This window comes from Micromys minutus (assembly GCF_963924665.1).
Source record: "Micromys minutus genome assembly, chromosome: 1".
NCBI lineage: Eukaryota > Metazoa > Chordata > Mammalia > Rodentia > Muridae > Micromys > Micromys minutus.
The window spans coordinates 156504915-156528609 of NC_137969.1; the positions used below are offsets into that span (position 1 = coordinate 156504915).

Genomic DNA, 23695 nt, shown 5'->3' on the forward strand with positions numbered 1-23695 from the left:
TGAATAGCAAAAAATATGAACCAAAGTTAAGCCACTACAGAATAGAAGCCAGCAAAAAACAAGGGTATGACTAAGGTTGCTGGATTAAAAAACAAACCAGGCTAGCTAGCATCCTTGAGGTCTTGACAGTATTGTGTGCTGTGGCTGCTACAGGCTGTCCTCTCCAACACGAGGTAGGGTGGAGTATTTGTGGCGGACTGACAGGAACACACAGAATACATGGGACACTTGGACAATCAGACCTAGCAGGCTGTTTGGTCCTTGGTGGGCAGAGCTTTCTCACTGGGAACTGGTCGTGGTTAACTGCCAGGAGGCCAGCAAGGCCTTTTCTAAAATAAGTAGCCAAAAGCCAGAGGCCAGGGTGTATAAACTGGGTCAAGATGTCTCCAAACTTGCTACCTTAATTTCTGTTGGGGAAGGGACACAGGGTTTCCCCAGGTATCACAGGAGGGGCTATAGGAGGAAGTGGCTGCTGTGGAGCTACCGCGCTTCTGGGGAAACAAAGCTGCCTGAGAAGCAGCTCTTATTTGACAAGAGCTCAAGAGATGAGAACACCCACAACGGACTGTCTCAAACCAAAATGAAAACTGGGGTTAAGCCCTGCTTTCGTCTCTTGGAGGTCTAAACTGACTGCCTCATAAAATGAGCTGATTAATAAATTAAGGATTGTGAAACCACCCAGCTCTGCTCCTTCCTTCCCAATCACACTGAGGCAAATTTTTGAATAGGAATCATGGACAAGTCAGACAAAATCACAAAAGCTAACTGAGTCATGGAAACCTAGTTTTGAGTGGTAAAGGTAGACATTCCCTGCCAGAAGCTCAATTGTTGCCCAAGGCTCTGCTGTTCTGTCCCATATGAAGATTCAGAAAGGCAAGCTAGAAATCCAGTCTGTGTCCTTTATTATCCCCAGGAGCCATATGCTGATTCCCTTCGGCAGGCTGATGGAAGGACGTGGCTTTTCGGTGGACTGTGCCATGGACGGATCTGACAGAGGAGCCCCAGCACCACGCAGAATAGAGTTGAGAAGCCAGGGCGCTCACTAACAGAGCAGGGGACAAGTAGCCTCCTTGGAAGGCATGCTTGCTCTGGGCGTTTTGAGGCAACAGGCTTGTTCACATGGCTTGCATGTCCACTGACGGCCACCCAGGCTGCTGGTGGAAGTGTCACTGTTGCTGTCCACCGTGGTGCTGGCCTTTCTGAAGTACTTTCCCTTTTTCTGCTGTGGTTTAAGTCGTGACCAGGAACAGGAGACCACTTCCCCTTTTTTGGAGGTGTGCCGTGGCGGCTTAAGTGATGAGATGGATGGACAGAGAGAGGGAGGGAAGTGGAGAAAGGCTACCAGCCCAGAGGAGGCTTGGACACTTTGCAACTGGGCCTGAGACACCTAGCAGACCTGGGGGCAGGAGGCCGAGAAGCTCCTGCCCAGCCTCCTGAAGACGGAGAAGTGAGGCAGAGGCACCTGAACTCTTGCCTAGGAGGCAGAACTCAGGCACCAAGTGCCTCCTGTAACCCCCAGCAGCCTTTAATAGCTGGCCCACCACAGAAACCAGTGGCCAGGCAGGCAGGGTCTATTGCTGGGATATCATGGCGAGTGCCCAGTCCAAGAAAGCCACTGTGACATCCTGCAGGCAGAGCCAGGTCCACTGGGCAGCTTTGCTGAACTGTGTCTTAATGCAGTCCCAGGTCACTTCCCCTCTAGGAGAAAAGCAGAACATTTGAGAGGGCTGGGGATCAAGCGTGGGACTATTTTAGCCCACAGGGCTGCAGCTTAAACCCATAACCCTCATTCCAGAGTGACTGTGACAAAATGAATGGTGTCGCCTTGTTCCAGGGACCAGAAGTGGGGCCCTGTAGAGCCTAGAGTGAGTCTTACCTGCAGGCCTCGTGGCAATGCTCCTGGACTTGGGCCAGGGCTGCAAGCAGCAAGTGCCGCGTGGGCAGCAGCACACTATGGTAGAAGAGCAGCAGCAGCTCCTTCAGCAAGTGGAAGAGCTGATGCAGGGCCTCAGGGAGCTGGACCTGCAGCAGGACCAGGGAGAGTGGTTGAGGTAAGATGCTGAGAGCAATGTCCCCATCCCTAGGGTTCTGCTGCCCATGCGGAACTCTGTCCCTGGGAGGATGGGACATTTTTTGACTCCTGGTCTTCAGCTTACCCTCTGAAAGAAGCCAGTGAGAGTGTCAAGGTAGGAGGCACAGTGAGCAGAAAGGAAACTGAATGTGGCATAGGTGTGTGTCCAGGCCAGCTGCAAACTGGGCTGTACCACAGCAAGCAGGTTGGAGCCACAGGCTGGCAAGGTCTCCTGCAGCCAGCTGTAAAGAAATCGGAGGGAGAGAGGTACACTCTAAGCTTCCCCTAGCCAATATGCTCACCAAAAACAGCTAAAAAGAAAAAGGGAGGACAAGGGACAGAAGTATTCTAAGTACTCGCCACTGTCCAAGCCATCCACCCTGCCCACAGCACCCTGCCCTCCTTGGCAACAGCTCACTTGTAACTCTGCAGGCTGGAGGAGTAAAGCTTGGCACACACTTGCTGGCCAACAGGCAGGAGACCAGATGATCGAAGCCACCGGCCAGTGAGGGAGGCTGCAAAGGGAGCTCAGTGAACTGGGGGAGCAGGAGCAAGGGCTTGGGAGACAGTCTAGATCCCTTGGCAGGCTCAGGGAGGCAGTCGGGCATTTTCGTGTGCTCTTGGGTCTAACTAGACAGGTTTGGAATGATTTGGTCTGAGGGGCTGAATATCTTTTGCTGGGTCAGGAATAGGAAGAACGGGACGCTGGGTGGAATCTTGGACTTAGACGTCAGAAAACTTCAAGTGTGACTATCTGCCCTTTTACTAGCTGTCACCTTCTGTTTGTAAATTACATGTACTAGTTTATTTAGTGCACGTATGTGCATACGCAATAGCATGCACATACCACAGCACGCACAAAGAGGTCAGAGGAGTTGTGTTGAGTTGGTACTCTGGGGAAGGAACTTAGGCTGTCATGTTTGCAAGCATGTTTGGCTACCTCTTTCTGGTCCTACTAGCTATGATCTTAATCTGAGGCTAAACCTTTCTTCTTCCTCAGAAGTTAAAAGGAGAAAACATGTAGTCAGGTGATGTAAATTTATAACCATTTCTCTCCTGCAAAGTACTAGTGCAATTGGTCTCGACCCAGACTATCTGAGGTGGAAAGTGTTTCCTCTGTAGCACAGAGAACTCATCAGGACAAGGGTAGTTTGGAGATGCTGCACGTAGCTCTGTGTCCCCCACCACGTTCTCTTCCCAGATGACAAACCACTACTTACCCTGGAAAGAGTTGTGTGACCGAAAGTCATGACATAGGAATCCTACTGCAAAGACCAGAAGCAACAGGAGTAGCCTGGTCCAGGGTGGCCGAGGACCCCGTGCCTGTTTTAACAAGCCCTGGCAAGACAGAGAAGACAGTGGTCAGAAGGGGAAGGGCTTCCCCTCCCAAGCAAGGCCTGCATATAAGTTCGAGGTAGTGGAGGGATCCACAGATGGTTGAGACAGAGATGTGACCCAATCCAACCCAGGGTGTGTCAAGACACATATAGGACTTCCAGGGGGTTGGAGGTTGGGTGTCACACCTTGCAGGCTGTGTCACAGGTGACAACATGCTCACTGCTGCCACTGCCCTTCTTCAGAAGCTCCTGATTGGCAAGATTGAAGGACTGAATGGTTTCTTGTAAAGATTTCCTTGCCTGCAGAATACCAAGAGCTGAGTTTAGAGCTGAGCCCTGGCTAGTAGAGGATTCTGAGTCTCCATCTTGCTTCACAATTGTGTCACAGGCACAAGAAAGGGAGGACAGAGGTTAAGGGACACAAACCAAGAACAAACCCCAGGCCCCCACATCCTCTCAGCTCTTTACCTTCTTGGGGATCTGCTCCCAGGACTTGAGCAGGTGCTCCAACAGCAGGCTGTGGAAAAGCATGCCCCTTTCAGTCAGCAGCCCCTGGGCCTGCTTGCCCTCTCTGCCTACAATTCCTAGGTTCTTAGGGCTGAAAGACCCCCACCTACAGTAGTTCTTTAAAGGCCACCCAGCTGTTGTCTCACTCGGATTGTGAGATGTGTGTCTAGAGGACAGTGACCAGTGTTTCCAGGACGACACGTCATCACTCGTCTGGAAAGCATAGACTACGAGGCTTCTCTGTGTAGACCAGCATGTGACCCCACCCCTACGTGCCTGGACTGTGACAGGTGTTTCGGGTACAGCTGTCTCCAGACACTGGCGCTGAGGGGGTCCACAGTCAGGCACTGGGTCAGGCTGGCCAGGAGCTGTACAAGACAAAGGAGAAAGAATGTTGGGCCCTCGGGGTGGTGAAAAGGAAGACGCTTCTGGTAACAAGACATCTGCCACAAAGGGTAAGGAATATTGTCAGACGGGGAGAAGCCGTCATGAGGTAGGTGTGGTTCCTGAGCAGCCCCCTCCCCCATCTCTCGGGCCCACGCCCCTGTGAAAAAGCAGGAGTGGGTGGGGCAGGTGGCTGAGCAGAACCGGGGAAATCAACAGCTGAGGCTGACTGCTGCTGTGCTCTGGGCAGGGACAAGCTTCTCACCTCTTTCTTCATGGCTGCAGGGCAGCTAGGGGTGGCTCTGGACAGGAATGAGGGGAAGTAGGTGTGCAGGGAAGATTCCGGCTTGGCCCCAAATGCCAGCACCTTCAATCGGGGGAAGAGCTGGCACAACTGCTCCTGCAGGCTAGGGGAAGAGGGCCAGGCCCAGGCTGTAAATGGGACTTGGACACATGAGCTCATTCCTGGCCTGAAGGTAGTCACTAAGCGTGCGTGGATGGTTCTGAGTCTTTGTTCACAGAAACACCTCGCAAGGTTTGTCAAAAGCTAAAGCTTCTCTTCCTAAAAACTGTTGATGTAACACTAAAACACTGTCATACTCAAGGAGAGATGTAATTTCTGGGCTCCACAGACCCCTTGAAATCCATTGTTGAATTTTGCAGCTGTGATTCTAGGGCTCTGGCAGGAAGAGAGGATGGAAAGGCACTGCTGTGGCTTGACTTTGTACTGGAATCTCTCTCCAGTCCGCATGTTCCAGAGCAGTCTTACCTGGGGCTCAGGGAGTTGTTGGGCATATAAGCAAAGTCTAGAAGTGGGAAGAAGTCCTTGGGGCCAATCATGCCAAAGCCTTTGGTGAGGTTGGGATACATCCTAGACAAAGAAGAAGCAGGCCTGTTGGAAGCCACCGAGACGCTCCAGCCATGAACTCAGCTGAGCAGTGTGCAGGAATATGCAGACACTACCCCAGCCCCAGCCCTCAATGGCTCCCTCCCTTTCCTTCCTCACCATCACACTCGGAGGTGGGAGGAGCTGGTCCTGATTTTCCTCGCATCTATGGAGACCAGGATCATGGCATCCCATTTTGCCGATACAGCCTCTTGTGGACACCCTGGGCTTTCCCCTCGCTGTCCCCCCATTACTCACAGGAGCAGCCGGTCCAGGTATGCGATGGCAAAGGGAGACAGAGACTTGATGCCCAGCACAGGCAGCATGATCCCCAGCCACACTGTGGAATCAAAAGTCAGGAAGTCTCAGGTTCATGCATGGGGCCATCAGAGGTGACACCAACTCATTCTTCTGATTTGCTACCTTTCAGTCCCTCAGTGAGGTTGGTGAAACCCGCTTGCCCCAGGGCCCACATGATGGTCAGGCACTTTGCTGGTCGGCTCTGGTGGGACCGCAGAAGCTCTAGGAACTGAGGAGGTGAATAGAAAGAGCAGGTTATAAGGGAGCACACCAGGAGCACTACAGACCCGTGTGGGGCAGGTACCAAGGACACTGGAACTCTACTGCAGTGTGGCATAGTAATTCAAGTGATAGCTTCCCCATTTGTTCTCAATTCTAGAGGAGCTATAGGACCTCTATGGCCCAGCCATTCCAACGATAAAATGAATATATGGGTCATCCTTATCTAATAGAGTACATGAAAATATGGGTCATTCTTATCTAACAAAGCCCAGCAATGTAGTCTGTCTAGTTCCCCTAGTCCCATCCCTTGTGTCCCCAGCACCATCCAGGCCTCACCTTGCTCAGGTTTGAGGTGACAATCTTGGGCTTGTCTTGCAGAACGGCTTGAATACAGATGCGGTACCCATGCAGCGACTCCCCTAGAGAGACATTTTCTTAAATGTATTCACATGACCTGGCATCCAACACTTATTTCCAGATGTGAGTCCCAGTCCTAATCTCTTCCCTCTCCCTTTCCAAAACTGTGGACATTAGCACATTTCTCACTGAAAAGGGAACTGATGACTGTGTTGGAAGCAAGAAAAAGGAATGGGCTCTCGAGATGGCCATCCTTCATAGGACCTCTCACCTGGTGTCTTATCCAGCTCTTGCAGCATGGTGAATAGACAGTGGTCAAAAAAGAGCTCCACAGACCCTGCAGCTTTGGTCAGGAGCCCCCGGATGATCCCACGTAGCTCTCTGCTCACGAGGCTGTAGGGATAATCTGTGGCCATTGGCCTCTGTGAGTGCTAGGACCAGATGCCCTTGCATGGAGGCTGGCTTTCTCTCCCCCAAGGAGGCCCAGCCATGTGCACAGTCACATGTCTGAATCAGGACAGTGGAGGCTCTGGACTGTTAGCAACATTAACCCTTTGAGGATGTCCTTGGCCTCATCTGAGCTGAGGGGTAGGGGACTAACCATGTGGGTACTGGCTCAGAGTGGGCTCCATGCGTGGAGTCTGGAGCTTGTAGTTGAGATAGCTGGCCAGGTCCTTCAGCCACACGGAGGGGTTCCCAGTGAACACGCTCTGGCTCTTGTCCAGTTCCTTCTGCAGAGCTGCCACATCCAGCTGTCAGGGACAGAGACTTCTGTGGTGAATTGTAAGGGGAAAGGGAGGGACAGGGATAGGAAAGTGGCTGAAGGAGTTTTTCATATGTGGAATCCCACAATTTTGCCAGATCCAGCTCCTAAGAAAGTATGGGACAGGACACCTGAGAATGCTGATCTCAATGCCCCACACTAGTAGGTCCTGCTCATGTTCAAGTGCAAGAGCAGAGGGCAAGACAAGAGACCACTGCTTCTGTGGGACAGAGAACCCAAACCAGCTTTTCTAATGCCTCCATCTTGTTTTTGGGATTTCTATCTTTCTTCTCACCCATGTTTCTGACAAATACCCACTTTCTATTCTAAGTGCAAACATTCTTTCCTTCAACATTCCCATGTTGTCTGGAACTTCCCTGAGTATCCCAAGTCCCCATTTTCTCTGCACCCCAAGCCTAGGCACACTTACAGCTTTCAGTGCATCCTCCAGGCTTCGGAAGGGGCCCTGCTTCTGGTTTTGGCTAGTAACAGCTGTCACCTTCTTCGGTTGCTTCTTGTTTACTGGTTTCTTAGCTTCTGCAGCAGGGGGTGGAATCTGCTCTTTGTTCTGCTGCTTCATGATTTTCTCAAAGCCACGCTCATAAAGAGTGCTCGTGGTCTGGATTGGTGCTGGAAGGAAGACAGGTAGGAAACAGCAGGTCACCCTTAAGACCCCAGGACTCACAGTACAGTGGTCTCTTTGTAGAGGCACCTAAGTCATTCACGGGGAGATTCTGTGTCAAGCGCCCTCTTCCTTGGAAGCTGCTTAGAAGAACCGCAAAGAGCCCTCCTGGTGTCTGATTTCAACCTTGCGGTTCTTTATTAGACAAGTCAAAGTACACGAGAGTCAGACTAGACTTCTTCCAGCAAGGTCTCCATCCCCAATTCTTCTTGGTTCTGAGATGACAACTCTATACACAACAAGTGGCAAACTTTCTCTCCCTCTCTGGAGACTGTGGGGACAGGTGACACTGAAATTAATTCCTGATTGGAGTGTATGTCTGGCCATTCCTCCCAATGCAGGCCTCTCACCCACTCCTCTCAGACCTGCTACTTAAGATGGGGTTCCACATAGGATCCCAGATGCCTCTGGCCCTAGACTCAGACACCTGGCCAGTGAAGGCCTAGGCAGCTGAGAGGTTGTGTGCAAAGGCCCGAACAGATGGAGATCGGAATTCCAGCCTCCTCCGCCTCGAAAGTCGGCTTCTCTGGGCCTCCGCTTCCTGACCTATGCAGTGGAGATGACCACCTCCCCTTGTGCCATCAGTCAGCGTGGCCGGGCCCCCGCGGATCTGCTCCCGGCTCCCGCAGCTGCTCTGCCGCGCCCCTGCCCCACAGGCCCAGGTGGGCGGCTGCGGATACTCACAGCTCAGGTCATATTTCCACACTCCATTTGCCTCCCCGAGTGCTCGGCGGTCACCGCCGCCGCCGCCTCGCCCACCGCTGCTTGCTCCAGGTCGCCGGCCCCTCTTCACCACTTCCCAGCCCCCACTACCAGCTGCTTTGGCCGCCATGACTTCGGCTCCGCCACCTCCGGGCTTTCCGCTCGGCACAACCTCCGCGCGGTGCCACGTCGGCCTCCGCCACCGTCGCAAGGCATCTTGGGACTCGTAGTTCGTTCGCGCCACCGCGCTGCGCTGAGGGCCTGGGGAGTGATGGCGGCGGTCTGGGGCACAAAAATCCCTATTCTGCACCTGCGGTGCGGGCTTGCCCCTGGCTGGCTTAGAAATGGGATCATTCCTTTTTTTTTCCTTTCTTATTTTTGCAATGCTTCTGAAGGACGGAATGAAAATAGTTCTCACTTTGGGGGACTTTGAGGCTTAAATGTGTTTCTCCTTCTTAGAAAGTGGTAGTCTGTTAGCAATTAAACTTTCTATTTGGCGGCCAACAAACTTAGTTGCTGAGGAGTAGGAAGATGCAGACTTGGGGGAAAAAAGTAGAGCGGCGGAGAGGCTGAGAAAATTTACTAGAGTACCTCTATGGCAGGCCGTGGAAAGTCTGGGACAGCCAGGCTGTTTTCCCTTTCCAGACAGCGAGGAAAGGGCGGGCTCTGGCTCATGTTGTGTTCCAGATGATCAGCTTAGTGGTGGTGCAGAGCCCCAGACTGAAGGAATCATACAGCAAGGTCCCGACCCTAGTCTGCCTACAACACTTGAATCATCCCAGTGAGGGAGCATGATGGATGGTAAGCCAGCAACGAAAATTTCAGCTAAGGAAATACATTGCTTTGTGTACTTGAGTGGAACTCTGGCTGCCACACTGCTGTACACACACACACCTTTTTTTTTTTTTTATTGTTTGTTTGTTTGTTTGTTTGTTTAGTCAGAGTTTTTGTAGACCAGGCTGGCCTTGAACTCAGAGATCTGCCTGCCTCTGCCTTCTGAGTACTAGGATTAAAGACATCACTGGCAAGGGGCAGTACACTTTGTTACAAGGTAAGTTATTCAGCTGAGCGATGATGCATGAAGCCCTAGGAGGATGAGGGAAGCGTTTTCGAAACAGGTGGTAGTTGAGATGACTCCTAGGAAGGGAGGATTTTCATTGGTTGGGGATCATGGCTTGTGGAGAGACTGCTTCAATTGTATGGCTTTATTAATTTTGGTAAAGGTCTAGAGTGGTAGACTATATAAGACTATAAGTAGTTTGACATGACTTCATACAATTGGAAAAGGATCTTGGCTGCCAAATGTGGACTTGTATTCTCTAGACCCTAGAAAACTGAGGGGAAAGGTGCTATGACCCTTAAAAAAACAGCACGGATAGGCCTGTGTGAAGGATAAGTCACGGAGGGAGAAAGTAGGTGAGGGATGACCAACCCTTGCAGCCTCCTGGTGCCCTCCATCCCCTTTATGCCCAGCCATAGCTGTCTTGGGGAGTTCTGAGATGGGATATCTTTGGCAAGGAAAGGTATCTGTGCTGATCACCAATCCGTTCCCTTTTCAGATCGCTGTTTCCCTCTACTTGACATCACCAATGGTCCTGTCCAATCCCTGTTGTCACAGGATCATTACAGAAGAGGGCCTATTTTGGGAAGAGATAACAAAACTGACTTTCCTACTATAGCTCCATCTGATGGCCTCTTCTGGCATCTGAAGGCATCCACATGCATGTGCATATACCCACACACAGAGACACACAGATAAACACAGATACATAAATAAAATTAAAATAATGAAAGAAAACATTAAAGAGTCTAAATCCAAAGTTTCTGCCACCCTGAACAAGCTTTGCTACACATTCCTGAACAAACCATCATGACCAAGAAGCAAGTTGGGGAGGAAAGGGTTTATTCAGCTTACACTTCCACATTGCTGTTCATCACCAAAGGAAGTCAGGACCAGAACCCAAGCAGGTCAGGAAGCAGGAGCTGATGCAGAGGCCATGGAGGGATGTCACTTACTGGCTTGCTTCCCCTGGCTTGCTCAGCTTGCTTTCTTAAAACCCAGGTCTACCAGCCCAGGAATGGCACCACCCACAGTGGGCTGGGCCCTTCCCCCTTGATCACTAGTTGAGAAAATGCCTTATATCTGGATCTCATGGAGGCATTTCCTCAACTGAGGCTTCTTTCTGTGTGATAACTCCAGCTTGTGTCAAGTTGACACAAAACCAGCCAAGTTGACACCCCCCGCAACCATAAAATAATTTTTTTGCTACTTCATGATTGTAATTTTGCTACTATTATGAATTTTAATGTAAATGTCTGTATTTTCTAATGGTCTCAGGCAACTCTTGTGAAAGGCTGAGAACTGCTGGTCTAGACATCCCAATGGACTCACATCCACTTCAGCATTCTTGATCTTTGCTGGGTTTCCATCCGTTGGCTACCATGTCTCTTTGACAAACACTCCAGGAGTGTGGAGTTGTCTGGATGGGAGTGTATCTCATTCCTGCCTCAGTTGGAGGTTGGTCTGGTGCTGCTATATATACAAACGCTAAATAGTGAACCCCAAGATCTGGTTCTCACATACACTGGCCTGTCTTGTAGAAACCGAGCTCCCCAAATCAAAGAGGTCAACATTAGATAGGTTGAACCAGGCCTAGAAGTGCACCGAGGACAGGCTGATGAAGCAAAGACAGCCTGGGTGAGACTCAGAGCAATATGGGGAGCGCAGTTGGGAAAGAGCCAGTCTAGTGTAGAAAAATAGTTAAGGGGAAATCGTCCAACAACCCTGCTAAATGAGTAAGTCCCAATAAGAACAAGTAGTTACTAAATAATAATATCCCTCCCGTTACATCTTGCTCTACAGAACTACCCACTTGCTGCACTGCTGTTGTGATGTTCGGGAGTTCTGCCTGGTAGAGGGTTATCATGCAGTCAGTCCAGCTGCAGCTCCAGACTCCATCCCTCCTCCCAAAGATCCCTTGTTGTGGTGAGGCCACTTCAAATCCTACAGCTATCTTTCAGTAAGCCACCATTTGGTGCACCCCACTGCATCAAGACAAGCCATCCTTTACTTCATCCATGACTTCAGCTGGACTGTGTTTGCAGGACCTGGCTCTGTTCCTAGCAAGGGCAAGGACGGAGTCCTATAAACACAATTTTCTCAATGTCTAGTTTTGTTTGCCTTATGCTGCCTGAATCTGGTCTTTAACACTTGCCCAGGTCTGCACCAACTCTGCCCCAGATATTAGAGCTGTGAACCAGCTCAGTAGGGTCTTTGTAGAGAGTTGTTTTCATCATCTACTGACCTAAAAATCATCTATCATAAACTCTTGTTACTCACCAAGACAAACTTGAACAAGTTATTTTTTTGGCTGTTGGTACCATCCCATTTTACAGGGACAAACTTATGTCTCTCAGAAAAATCCACATAATACCTGCCTCACAAACAGTCATTAGTCTTGGGAGTTGGGTCTAGGTCAGAGCCTGTGTCAGTGGTGGCTTCTGACAATGTAAGGCTGTGCAGCGTGGCTATCCTCTTAGAGAAGACAAAAGGTGATGTGTTCTAATCCCTTGCAGTGGGTCAGTTGAGGAAAACATGGCAAGGACTTTTACCACACAAATTTATTTAAATAAAAGTGAACACATATGCAGGCTGGTGCCCGAGGGGCAAAGGTGGGGAGGTGGGGCAACTGGGGACAGACAGACAGTGGGGGCCAGGCAGAGTCTGTGTGGTATATGCAGGAGGGGGTGGATGGAAGCCTGGGGCAGTGCTAGGCTTCCGTGCTGAGGCAGGGGCCCCGGTGGAGGAGCCCAGTGCCTGGCGGTCATGTCTACCCCTTGCATGCTCCTTTCTCTCTCCCTGATCCCTGGACCCACATCACTGCCTCCTCAGCTTCCCTTCCCCTTCCTCATATCAGCCTTTTCCCTCAACTACTGAGAGAGAAGTCAAAAGACAAAATAAATAAGAATCGCCGAGTCCTGCCCCAGTCTTGGCTCTAGGGAAGGGGAGCCAAGCCAGAAAGACTGCCCCAAGCCCTGCTGTCAACCCTGGAAGAGAACAGGTAAAGTGCAAGGACAATCCAGTAAGTAAAAATATACCAATGACTTTGTCAAATATACAGCTGCTGGCTGTCAAGGAGCAGGTGGTTGGCTTGTGGGTGACAGTGGTACCCTGGAAAGTGTTGGCCAACACAGCATAGAGACAACGGAAATAAATAGGAGGAGAGTGGACAGGGCTCCTGGAAGTCCCTGGGCCAGTGCCACTTGGGGGACCCACACAGGGCCTTGTCCTCTCACCTGCCCAGCCTCCCGAGCCCCACTCGCCCGGCTCCCTAATGCTGTGGCACTGACACAAAGCACCCAGCTGGCTGACTGGCGGAAAGGAAAGGACTATAATGTGGGGTGGGCAGAGTGGGGGACAGGGAAGCCACAGTCAGCCAGGGCTGGCGCTCAGTACTCGTCCTGGTCTTCCTGTTGGTGTTCTTCAATCTCATCGTCCTCAGGGGGTGCAAATCCCTCCTGGAGGGGAGTAGAGAGAGAGGGTAAGCCAGCAGTCAAAGTAAAGGATCAAATTCACTCAGCCTAGAAACAAGGGCGGAGTGGCCATTGCTTCAGAAGGTCTAGCTTGCTCTTCAGTCTTAGCAGAGTAGAGGGAGGGAGGTGAAGAGAGGGCTCACCTCCGTGGCATAGAGAATGCCAATGATGCCCGAGATGACAGGGCTGTTCTCACTTTCATGCTCCTGGCAGATGAGCTCAATGTCTCGCAATTTGCTGAAATAGAAATCTCGTTCTTTCTCCAGCCCATCTACGGTCAGCTTCAAGTCCAGCAGCTGCTCAGGCACAAAGAAACGTTGATGCTGGGTGTTCCTCCCGCCCTCCTGCCCCCATATCAGCTACCCTTCCCATGCCACTCACCTGCTGGTTGAGCTCAAGAATCTGAGCATCAGCCTCATGGCCACCATTTCGGGCGGAGGGGGGATTCTTCCGGAGGATGCAGGGTGGGGCCACGTTGCTGAGTCGGCCAGAGGTCTGCATGTTCTTGGGGCCTGTGGGGGACGTCCTCTGCGGAACTGTCCAGAGGACAATAGTCAGATGAAGCGACACAGCATATGAGAGCCTGGTGTGAGGACCATGCAACAGGCAGGCACTCTTTCTCAGGAAGAGCATCTACATGGAGGCCTCCAGCCGTACCTCAGCAACTGTACAGCCCTTGGGCAAGCCTGGGAGCGTAAGTGCCACAGGAAGCTAAGGAAGAGGTGATCTCAGTACTAGGACCTGAAGAAAGCTAGCCTGAGGGAGGGAGGGAGGGATGCAGACACTGGGATGGTGAATTTGATGAAGTGGAGCTGGGAGGGCTCAGGGCCTTCTTTACTGACAGATGAGACCCAGGAGAGCAGTTGATGCAGTCTGTCCTAGCAGAAGCCAAAGCCACCCTCAGTGAAACTCAGCCCTACCCCGCTCTCCCTCAGTTTGGGCTCTGTTTCCCTCTACTGGGCTTGACTAGTATCTTCTGCAGTGGAGGAGGACTCAGGTTCCTCCCTAAGCACAGCCTGCATGCTGCATGCTGTGACTACTTGCTCTTAGCAATTGCACTTCTCTAGACAGCAGCTGCTTCTAATGCAAAGCAAGCAGTTCAGTGGGGGGCAGGCCCAGGCAGGACAGCAGCACAAATAGAGGAGGTGACTCTGCTATGACGGGTCAGATGCGGGTGGGGCTGCTCCCTTCTTCCTTGTGACAACCTTGCTGTCACCACAGGCCTTACTGCTTCTCTGATTGCTCCTAGCAACCCAGAAAGGTACCAGCTTTTGGAATAGAGGAAGGCAGGATCAAGGTTGGCAAACTCCTGCTTTTGGGTATCCAGTGGGCAGGCATACATACACAAGTGGCTTGGGCACTGGCCCTAGACGTGCAGCCCAATGGATTTGGATAGAGGAGCTATGCCCCATCCAGCTTGAGGCAAACAGGCTATAGCTCATGTTAATCAACAGCATCCTGGGGCTCAGCAAGCTGCTACCATGACTGGTGCAGGTGGCTCTCCTCTTAGAACAACTTTGATGCCCTCTCACCCCCAAATGGGACTCCCCATCTAGGTAAGCAGCAGGCGATGTCATCTGAACTCCGTGATAACAGTCTCCTCCAGGCTGGCAGGGCTGGGCCGGTGGCCCAGGGGGGGCACTCCTGGCTGGATAGCCCTGCCGGCCCAGCCCCCCAAACTCCCTCCACCAGCTTGGGCATGTTACCTGCTGTGCCAATGAGTTTCTTGGATTTGTTGAAGATCTGATCACCTGGGTTAGGAGGTGGTGCTACGTCCTGGCCCTGCCGCGCCAGCAGAGGGTTGTAATCCTTTCCATCATAGTTTGCGTCAAAGAATTTCTTAAACCACTGAATAAACTCAAAATTATCTTGGAATTTTCCTTTCACTAATTTCTCTACGGGAATGATCTGAAATAGACCACATAAGCAGACCATTTTAACCACCTGCTGTGAAGGACTGCCTTCCGCTGTGAGCACAGCAAAGCCAGCCCCTAGGTCTCAATATCGGCTACTTTCTCCATCTGCACCCCCTCCCATGGCACCAAAGTAGACCAGCAGGCTGGCAGCCCCACCAGGGACTTAGGGATATTCTCTTCCTACAGGATATTTCCTACATAGGAAAATACTGTGTGGGAGGTGACCTCCCCTGTATGTGAGCCAAAGGCTTAGGATGCACACAGGCAGGGTAGCAGCTGATATGTAGCAGGAGTTAGATACACAACCTCAACATCTGGAGTTGGACAGGTCCACAGAGGGGAAAGGGAAGAGGGTGTTGTTACAGTGGGAAATTAGGGGTTAAGTGTATTCACTGTATCTTGAGCTGGGTGGACAGCATTCCTTTTGGGGTGTCAGGGTAGAAAGACATGTGACAGAATGAACTGAGGAGCCCTTGTCACCCTGGCTGGTGGGTCATCTTCTTCCCCAGGGAAACACAGCTCCTCATGGACCCCAGGGGTACAGGCACCTACTTTGTCAACACCCATCTTCTTGAAAGCTGCTTGCAGCACCTTGAAGTTGTGGATGTATTCATGTTCTAGCTTGGCCTGGAACTTGACCTTCCTCAAGTGCACGCAGCCAGGGAAGAGCATGTCCATGAACTGGCAGTAGGCTGCCCCTGTGAAGATGATAGCTCATGAAAGGTACTCAGCTACTACCCTGGTCTCCTGCTGGTCTACTTTCAGAAGCCTGGTCCTAGAGTTAGGGCCAGCCCAACTGTGATATTAGATATGATTAGACTCCCCTTGTCTTTACAAAACTATGATTAATATTTATGTATTTATCCTAATGCTGCTAAGGATTAAACCCAGGGCTCTGATAATAGGGAGCAGGAACTTTACCACTGAGCTAAATGCCCCAAATGACTACTTAGTGATCCAAACCATGTACCAGTCCCATTCCAAATACTGATAGAGAAGTGATGGCAGATGTCTGTCTGGATGGGAAAGCTGACACCCACAAGGGCTGCAGCAGGAAAGAACAGAGAGCTGGGACCCAGAGTGGCTTCATGGGACTCCATGCCATTAACTTGTATCTTCCCAGTCTGTCCTGGTTCTGGTCACCCAGGAAGGCTCCACTTCTCCATTTCTCTAGCCTCTGTTCCCTGATTTCAGCTCTAAGAGGTGTAAGTATCATGGCTCATGCTCCTCCTGTTAATTACAAGTCACATGGGTCCTTTTCTCCTCTCCCTTGGGCCACTCCCTGTTCCAGCCTCCTACCTGAACAAAGCTGTTCGATCTTGGTATAATTGAGGTGCAGAGAGTCATTGACCCATGCAAGCATATCATGGCGACTCAGATTCTCACTGGTCACAGAAGTGGAGTACACATTGACGGCCATACCCCAGCTGCAAAGAAAGAAAAGGGTGATGTCAGCAGGAGATGTTCAGGCTGAATGGCCCTGGGGACACGGGAAGCATTCTCCTTATACCAGTCTTGTCATTCACAGAGTGAATGGGCTTCAGTTCATCCTTTTACTAGCATCTTTTATTAGCATCTTTAACTAGCATCTGTGATACCCAGGCAGGCACTAGCAGCTGGCAGTGCTCTAAGAGCAGGCATGAGATACTAAGTTAACTAAGTAAAGTTTCTGCTTCAGGAGACAGGCAAATCTCAGCACAGTGGGACAGGCAGTTGAGGACTACATGAAGTTCAAGGATGGAAAAAAAAAAAAGAGGTGTAATTTCTTTGGTCTGGCAAGGTCGAGAAGGCTTCAGAGCAGGATACTGGCACCTAAGAAGAGTAGAGATTTTATGGACATACCAAAGAATGGAATGGAGGGGCACAGTAGCCCAAGAACTGGCAAGAGAAAAGGCTTGTCTCAAGAGCTGAGTTGCTAAGCCCTCTGGCACAGGTTTTTCTGCACTGAGGCATGATGCAACAAGATTAGCAGGGACAGATCTGGAAGCATTTTGCTTACCCTGGGGGAAATTCTATTTAGTCAATGTGAAGTCACTGGAGATTTTTAAACAGAGAGTAACCTGGCCAGATTTGTGTTCTAAAGCCAGCCAACCTTTGCTTCTCTGCTTTTACATTCGCTATTCCCACTGCTTGTGGTCTGCTGGATGGCCGGCCCAAAGGCAAGTCTCATAAAATACCCCTCAGCAGTATAGTTGCAGAGACTATACCCAGCTCCAGATCGCTCGTTATAGACCTGGCAGGCTGTCCTTACCCCTCAGCTCTGTCTTCTGCCATTTCCCTGGATTCCTCACTCCTCTGCTCTCCCTCAGTGTGGCAGGGCCTTTTTTTCCCCTCCCTCTGTCTTCCTCATAGTTCCTGGTAACCACAGCTACCGGGAACTTTCCACAAAGCCTCCTGGATTCCAGCTCATCTCCCAAATCCATTCCAACACTCCTGAGTTTATCTAACAGCAGGCTTGGGCACCTGCACCCCAACTTCAAGCCAGCAGTGGTAAAGGCACCCTTGGATGTATCTGTCTTTCAAACCTAAACTGTTTGGTTGTGGTAATATTGGAAGCACCTATGAGTTAGTGCTTAACATTCCAAAGCTAGGCTTTTCCCAGGTGGCTGTCAAAGATGGCAGAGGGGCAGGTTCTAGTATTGGATGGCCGCCTGGCAGCCATGTGGCCAAGCAGGTACTGGGTCAGGAGGTGGTGGTTGTATGCTGTGATAGCATCAACATTCCTGAAAATTTCTACAGAAACAAGCTAAAGTATCTGGCTGTTCTCTAAAGGAGATGAACACCAACCCCTTTCGAGGCCTCTACCACTTCTGAGCCTTGAACCAAATTTTTTGGCACACTGTGCGAGGCATGCTGCCCCACAAGACCAAGAGAGGCCAGGCTGCCCTGGAACGCCTCAAGGTGTTGGATGGGATCCCTCCACCCTATGAGAAGAAAAAGCAGATGGTGGTCCCTTCTGCCCTCAAGGTTGTACAGCTAAAGCCTACCAGAAAGTCTGCATATCTGGGGCATCTGGCTCATGAGGTCAGGGGGAAGACCAGGCAGTTACCGTCACTCTGGAGGAGAAATGGAAGGAAAAGGCCAAGATCTACTATTGGAAGAAGCAACAGCTCTTGGAAGTTATGTAAATAGGCAGAAAAGAATGTGGAGAAGAAAATCTGCAAATTCAAAGAGGTCTTCAAGACCAACGGACTCCTGGTGTAAACCCAATGAAAACTGTTTGTACCTCAAAAAATAAAATAAAATAAAAGCTAGGATGTTTTACACAGATCACTTGGGAATTCTGAAGTTTCCCCACATCCCAAGCCTGGGCCAAAATATTCCTCCACTCATACAGCTGGTGCTGAGGAGAGACATTCACAACCTCCAGGGGGCGGGCATGAGCACCCGGCGGCTACCATCCCACTCAGAAGTGACATCAGCTGTGCTTTGTCACCACTAAGAGGGAACACTTCATGTAACTACATCCTTATCAGAAATGGAGAAACCAGGAAGATAAAAGCACTATGTATCTCTGCAGTGAAGAGAGTGTTTTCCAGTTTGTTTGTTTTTCAAGACAGAGTTTCTCAGTGTAACCCTGGCTGTCCTGGAATTAGCTCTGTAGTCCAGGCTGATCTAGTGCTCAGAGATCCATCTGTCTTGTCTTCCCAAGTGCTGGGATCAAAGGTGTGTGCCACCACTGCCTGGCTATTTTTCTAGGTTTAACGTGCAGTGTCTTTATGAAGGAAGACTATATTGTCCCAATTCCTAGTACCCTGTAGGCAGCCACTGTTACCCCCATACAACCACTCACAACTTGATCTGTAGTAATATGCAAGGCCTAGCGCCAGTGCTGTGGGGCCAGGGTTTACTCACCTTTGGAGCAGTAAGTGAATGGGCTTCAGGACTGGGAACAGACCCCCTGAGACACAGTGAGGAGAGAGCGCCTCTGGCTCCTAGCTGGCAGAGTTTAGTGAGTGAAGAGGTCAGGGAGACTGTTTCTGAGTAGCACAAGTGGTAGAAAGGGGATCCCACTAACATCTGAGCTAGAGACACAGCTGAGCTGGTAGTGTTTGCCCAACACACATGAAGCCCTGGGTTCTATCTGCAGCACTGTATAAAACTCCAGATGTGGCAGTACATGACCCAGATTGCCTTCCTTCATGCAGACACTGCACATTAAACCTCGAGATCCTTCTCTCACTAGACCTGCTGAATCAGAATCTGACTTTGATCAAGGTACTCTAGGTCAGGCAGATGCGACAAGTCCTCAGTAGACCAGGACTCAGCCCAGCACTGGCTGGCTAGCTTCTATCCCTGACCCCAAGCATCGCTATCCAATGGGACCTCATGATATGCACTTTTTAACTTAAATGGGTTTTTCTTTTGGCATACAAACCTCTAAAGAAAAAAAAAATCCTGTTCTTTATTCCTACTTCTTCCTCCTTTTAAAAATAAGCTCTGTCCTTCATTGTCTGGGAAAAGAGAGCTCAGGCAGGGCCCAGAAGCCAAGAAAAACAAAAATTGTTATCTTGGGATTTTTTTAAAGACCAAGGACCTGGCGACTTCAGAGGTTTCTGAGGATAATTTGTTGGAGCCCGCTGCCCTGTACCTGACCCCCAAACTTACCACTGAGATGTCTATATGCCTGCCTCCCCTGCCAGGGGGTGCGAGGAAGCATGGGGTTTCCAGGTCTGTCACTTAGGAAGGTGCTGAAGGGCTGAGCGACACCTCATACCCTTTCTCATGGTCTCTGATCACTTTTGGTTTGGGTTTCCAGCTCCACTCCTGTACCTGGTGTCAGCGTTCTCTACAGAGAACTGTCTTAGAAGCTCACTGTGGGACTCTGTGGCACCCTGGGCGAAGCTTCCCTTGGCGTCCTTGCACTCGCAAAATCATCAGTGTGCTCATCCCTTCTACTTGACTCAAGTCTTCAGAGGCCAGGCTGTGTGTTTACCTCTGGATTCCACACTAGTTCTTTGTGAACAGTAATGGTTACGGTGGTGGGAGGGAAAGACTGGTGTTTTTGAGTCCCTAAGGAAGTCCCTGAAACACCAGCAGGGGTAGCAAACAGCACAGGCAAATACTAAGCTTTTCAAGAGGCAGGAGGGGAAAGAGTCAAGGATGGCACTTTATGCCCATATGCTATATGACCTGTGAGGGCTAAAAACCTGCCTGTTCTCAATGAGCACAACCCTGAAAGGGCTGGGGTCTCTGGGGTGGTTCAGTTCTTAATTGCCTAGGTAATTCTTCAGTCAAATTTTATTCTATGTAATAGGTAAGACTTTCGAAGGCTGATCATTCAAGACAGAGACAATAGTCCTATGTCCTATTCCTCAGTTTATGACCTTAAAGGGTCTTCTAGCCTGAGGGAGGCCTTCTTGAACTTCTGTGGAACCAGACCTGATGAAGGGTTAGGCCCACACTATGCTTTCCAGAGCTCCTCACTGGGAGAAGCCAAGCATGTATGTGCATGTGCCTGTGTGTGTGAGTGTTATATACACACTAGCTATCTCTGTTTCTATCTCCATCCATTCATCCATTCCACCTTTTCCCCCAGAGCTGAGGACTGAACCCACAGCCTTGCACGTGCTAGGCAAGTACTCTACCACTGAGCTAAATCCCCAACCCCCATCCCACAGTTTTTTTAAACCCAGGTGATTCTGAGGCACCACAACCCTCATCTTAGCAATAGCAAAGGCTGGGATAGTGGGGTCTGTCTGTCCGTCCATCCATCCTATTTTTACTACCTCTCTTGAGGAAAAGTGTTAGCCCTTCCTCTCTAGTTTCCCTGAAGTTTAGGACACACCCACTCCCAGAAGTGACCAAGAACCATATGACTACTACTTGAGAAATGCCAGGTCTCTCTGCAGCCTGGTCAGACAGCTGCCATACTGTCAGTGCTCAGTTATGGCGGATCATTTCTGTCAGGAATGTGAATGCAGGGTCCTCAAGAGGCAACAGAGCTTGCTAGAAGAGAGCTGATAAAACCCCGTTTAAGGGCTGAGTAACCAGTCACGCTTGCTCCCGCATGGGCCTCTGGGAGAGCAGCCAATACCAGAACTAGAATGGCTCTTGTGGGCGTCGCTCCTCCTTGCCCTGGCTAGGTGAGTCTGCTTCAGGACAATTCATCTGGTGGGCCCTGTGAGGATCTTCTAACACAGCTCCCATAGCACCATCAAGAATCCAGCCTTTGTCCTCCTTGTTAGGCTGGGAGGACCCTGTATTTTTTCTGGCTCTGTGCAGGGAAACAGACATGCCAGCAGATGGCACTCAGGTCCTTGAATTGCCTCAGAGAGAAGGGTGTGTGTGTGTGTGTGTGTGTGTGAATCTAAGCCTCATTTCCCCCAAAGAAAGCCAATTTTCACCCAGATCTGGAAGCAGGGGGAGCAGGATGTCTGTCACCTCAGAGCCAGGTCAGCTGGAGTGGCTAAGCATGGGTCACACTCACTGCTGGGCTGAACCTAGTCTCCCCTAAAGCCACATGCTGAACTCATCAACTGTGATGATAGCCTTTTGGTTGAGGACTGAATTAGGCCCAGCAGCCAGACACTGGGGCAGAGGTGTATAAAGAACTGGTCCAATCATTCCATCCCCGTTGGAGCAGTTGCTGGTGGTAACCGAGTCACAGACTTCAGCGACTCTTAACAGAAACACATTTCTCACAACAAGCTTTTTTACTTCCAGGATAGGATGGTATGTGGCCTCCAGGGGCCACAACTGCAGGCTCTTGAACTCTGTCCTCATCTCTCCACTGCCATTCTTGTCACCAGGTGACTGTCAGGAGAAGCATCTCCTGATGGGGTTATGGCAGGCAGGTTTCCTTCCAGGTTAGCTAGGGACTCTGGGGTTAGATCAGCATGTTGTCTTTTCAGGGCTTTGACTCCTGCTACTAGCTCTAGAATCAGAGAGAGCACCAGGAGAATAGTCTGTGACTTAGTGGTAAATCATTGCCTGAGCCAGGGTCCTCAGACTCTGGGGGCCGTCACAGGCAAGGACAGGGTGCCCACAGCTCTACTGGAGGGTGAAGCTTCTGTTTACTCTGCTGGCTGAGACCCCCAAAACAGCCAGAAAGAGCAACTCTTGACATCTCATGGTCGGAAGGGGTTCCTAGAGGGTTGGAGAGGCAGTTCAGTGGGCAAAGTGGCTGCCCAAAATGGCAGGAAGGACAGACTCTAGGTTGTCCTCTGACGTCCACAGGTGTGCTGTAGTGTATGCATGCCCATGCGTGCCCCCACCTCCAAACAAAAACTCCTCTTAAAGAGAGGCTTCTACAGACCCTCAGCTCCTTCTCAGGGACTCCTGTGGTAGCCCCGTGCTAGCAGCTCCATTTCTAAACTGCAAAGGCACTAAGTCTAAATATCTCAGATCTCTTAGTCTGATCTTTAATTACCTCACCACTATCCTAACTACATTTCATTCTGGCTTTCTCTTTCAAGATCTTTAATGGATACACACCTCCTACACATGTCTCAAAGACAATCCAGTCATTTCTAATCTCTAGGGATTTCTCATATGTTCAGCCTTGTTCTGGATGGTTCTGGAGAATTCTCTGCCAGTCGCAGCCCTCAATCACTCACTGTAGCTATGAACTACATACACACAGTTTCTCTATCCCACAGTTTGGTATTGACATGACACCATGTCAGCTCCAAAAATTTAGTTTTTGAAAGTACCTGGATCTCTAGTCAGACCACCTGGGTTCCAATCCTGACTCTTCCATGTCCTGTTTTAGGCCTCACTTTTCCATATTTATGAAATGTGCAGAGTTGGTTCCAGCAGAGGGAGCTGGTGAGGGCTAAGCTAGCTAGGTATGTTCAAAGCACAGAGCACATACAAAGCCTGGTGCTCAACATTTGCTGTGTCGCCGGTATAACTGGGAAGACAAGAGTCCAAGAGCACCTCCTTCAGAGCAGGCAGCCAGCATGCAGCTACGGCTAGCTCTCAGAGATTCTAACAGTATAAGACACCTCAAAGCTGTCCTCTTCTCCGTCTTGCTGCCTGGGGATAACTGTTCGAACCTCTGACATGATCCATTCCCAACTCCTGGTTTCCCATATATCTGCCATTTGTTGCTGTTTTTGAGACAAAGTCTTAGTATATAATCCCAGATAGCCTGGGACTCACTATATATATCAGGCCGGTTTTGAACTCACACGATTCACCTGCCTCTCTGCCTCCCGAGTACTGGGATCAAAGGTTTGCACCATCATGCCCAGGTCTGTATGTTTGCTTTCAGATGGCATCCTACCTTGAAGAAAAACTCGAACAGAGGCCGTGAGACCTGAGAAGAGAGAATTCTGTGGATCCTGCCAAGATATCTCCACTCCTGACATGGGGCTATGCCCATTGTCCCTGGGCTAGCCCTTCCTGCTCAGGCCCAGGGGGCTGAAATCACCTGTCTGAAAATACTGCAAAATGCTACCCCGGCCCTGTTTGGCTCATACACCCATGTTATTCTGGGGATGAATGGAAGTCATGTGTGCCAGTAGGGATGGAGGGCTCCGAGGGCTGCAGAGACTGAGGGTTCTGCCAGCGGGTCACAAAGCCCTGGCATGCCTAGCCAATCACCTTCTTCTCATGGCTGAGGGAGGACATGACTCACAGAGAGGATCAGTGTGGAAAAGTTTGATTAGGGAGAGAAGATGTGGGAAGGAGTGAGTGGTTCCCAGGTCTGCCCGGGGGCTTGAGGGGGTGGCGCACACACACTAGTCTGGCAGATTGACACATGGTCTGGATGGTGGCAGAGGCACACGGGGACAGCTCTTCTTCAGGAGTCTGTGCTCACAACACTTTTAAAGCTTGGAGCTCTTCCCCCAGATTGTGAGCCCTGTTGAGATCTCAGCACCAAGTAATGAATGGGTCTGTCTTGCCAAACAGGATTTGAATTCTTACAGAGGTTTCCCACGGATGGCCACTGTCCAGGGAATGGTGACTATGGGGGAGTCACAGTGAGGCTGGCTGCTCTATCTGGTCATAACTCAAAGGGCTAAGGGAGAGTTGGCATGCAGAAATAGCCACTTAGTGCTAAAAGTAACCCTTTTAGTAAGTAAGAT

The 23695-nt window shown here is 50.5% G+C and overlaps 2 protein-coding genes and 1 pseudogene across 4 annotated transcripts in view; 1 reads left to right on the forward strand and 2 right to left on the reverse strand.

Moving 5' to 3' along the window:
• Positions 1-676: 676 nt before the first annotated feature.
• TMEM214 (transmembrane protein 214) lies at positions 677-8359 on the reverse strand. Its single transcript, XM_080928649.1, has 17 exons — positions 8194-8359; positions 7258-7457; positions 6666-6816; positions 6336-6470; positions 6044-6126; positions 5609-5714; positions 5444-5525; positions 5069-5170; positions 4565-4706; positions 4192-4283; positions 3877-3925; positions 3595-3708; positions 3292-3409; positions 2490-2586; positions 2157-2313; positions 1877-2022; positions 677-1698 (listed from the first exon to the last, which is right to left on the reverse strand). The coding sequence occupies exons 1-17, from the start codon at positions 8339-8341 to the stop codon at positions 1572-1574; spliced, it is 2049 nt and encodes a 682-aa protein (XP_080784775.1). The 5' UTR covers positions 8342-8359; the 3' UTR covers positions 677-1571.
• Positions 8360-11814: 3455 nt separating this feature from the next.
• The window catches only part of MAPRE3 (microtubule associated protein RP/EB family member 3), a 45483-nt gene continuing 33602 nt past the window's right edge, over positions 11815-23695 (reverse strand). Inside the window, exons 2-7 of one of the 2 annotated variants that reach the window (XM_080932534.1) lie at positions 15960-16087; positions 15213-15358; positions 14496-14652; positions 13126-13280; positions 12888-13040; positions 11815-12729 (exon numbers count right to left, since the gene is read on the reverse strand). In XM_080932534.1, coding sequence (XP_080788660.1) covers positions 12661-12729; positions 12888-13040; positions 13126-13280; positions 14496-14652; positions 15213-15358; positions 15960-16080 — 801 coding nt within the window. In that variant the 5' untranslated portion in view covers positions 16081-16087 and the 3' untranslated portion in view covers positions 11815-12660. Of the gene's footprint in view, positions 12730-12887; positions 13041-13125; positions 13281-14450; positions 14653-15212; positions 15359-15959; positions 16088-23695 lie in introns of both variants that reach the window. The other variant, XM_080932533.1, reaches the window with a different exon arrangement.
• On the forward strand, positions 17276-17864 carry LOC308423207 (large ribosomal subunit protein uL13-like; annotated as a pseudogene). The gene has a single exon. The product of its transcript is annotated as a large ribosomal subunit protein uL13-like (transcript).

Excerpts from the sequence above, each read along its gene's own strand:
- TMEM214 (XM_080928649.1), bottom strand. The coding sequence starts at position 8,341 with ATGGCGGCCAAAGCAGCTGGTAGTGGGGGCTGGGAAGTGGTGAAGAGG. Across the intron at positions 3,709-3,876 it reads GGGAGCAGATCCCCAAGAAG|GCAAGGAAATCTTTACAAGA; the intron begins GTAAAGAGCTGA and ends GGTATTCTGCAG. Across the intron at positions 2,587-3,291 it reads GTCACACAACTCTTTCCAGG|CCTCCCTCACTGGCCGGTGG; the intron begins GTAAGTAGTGGT and ends CTCCCTTTGCAG.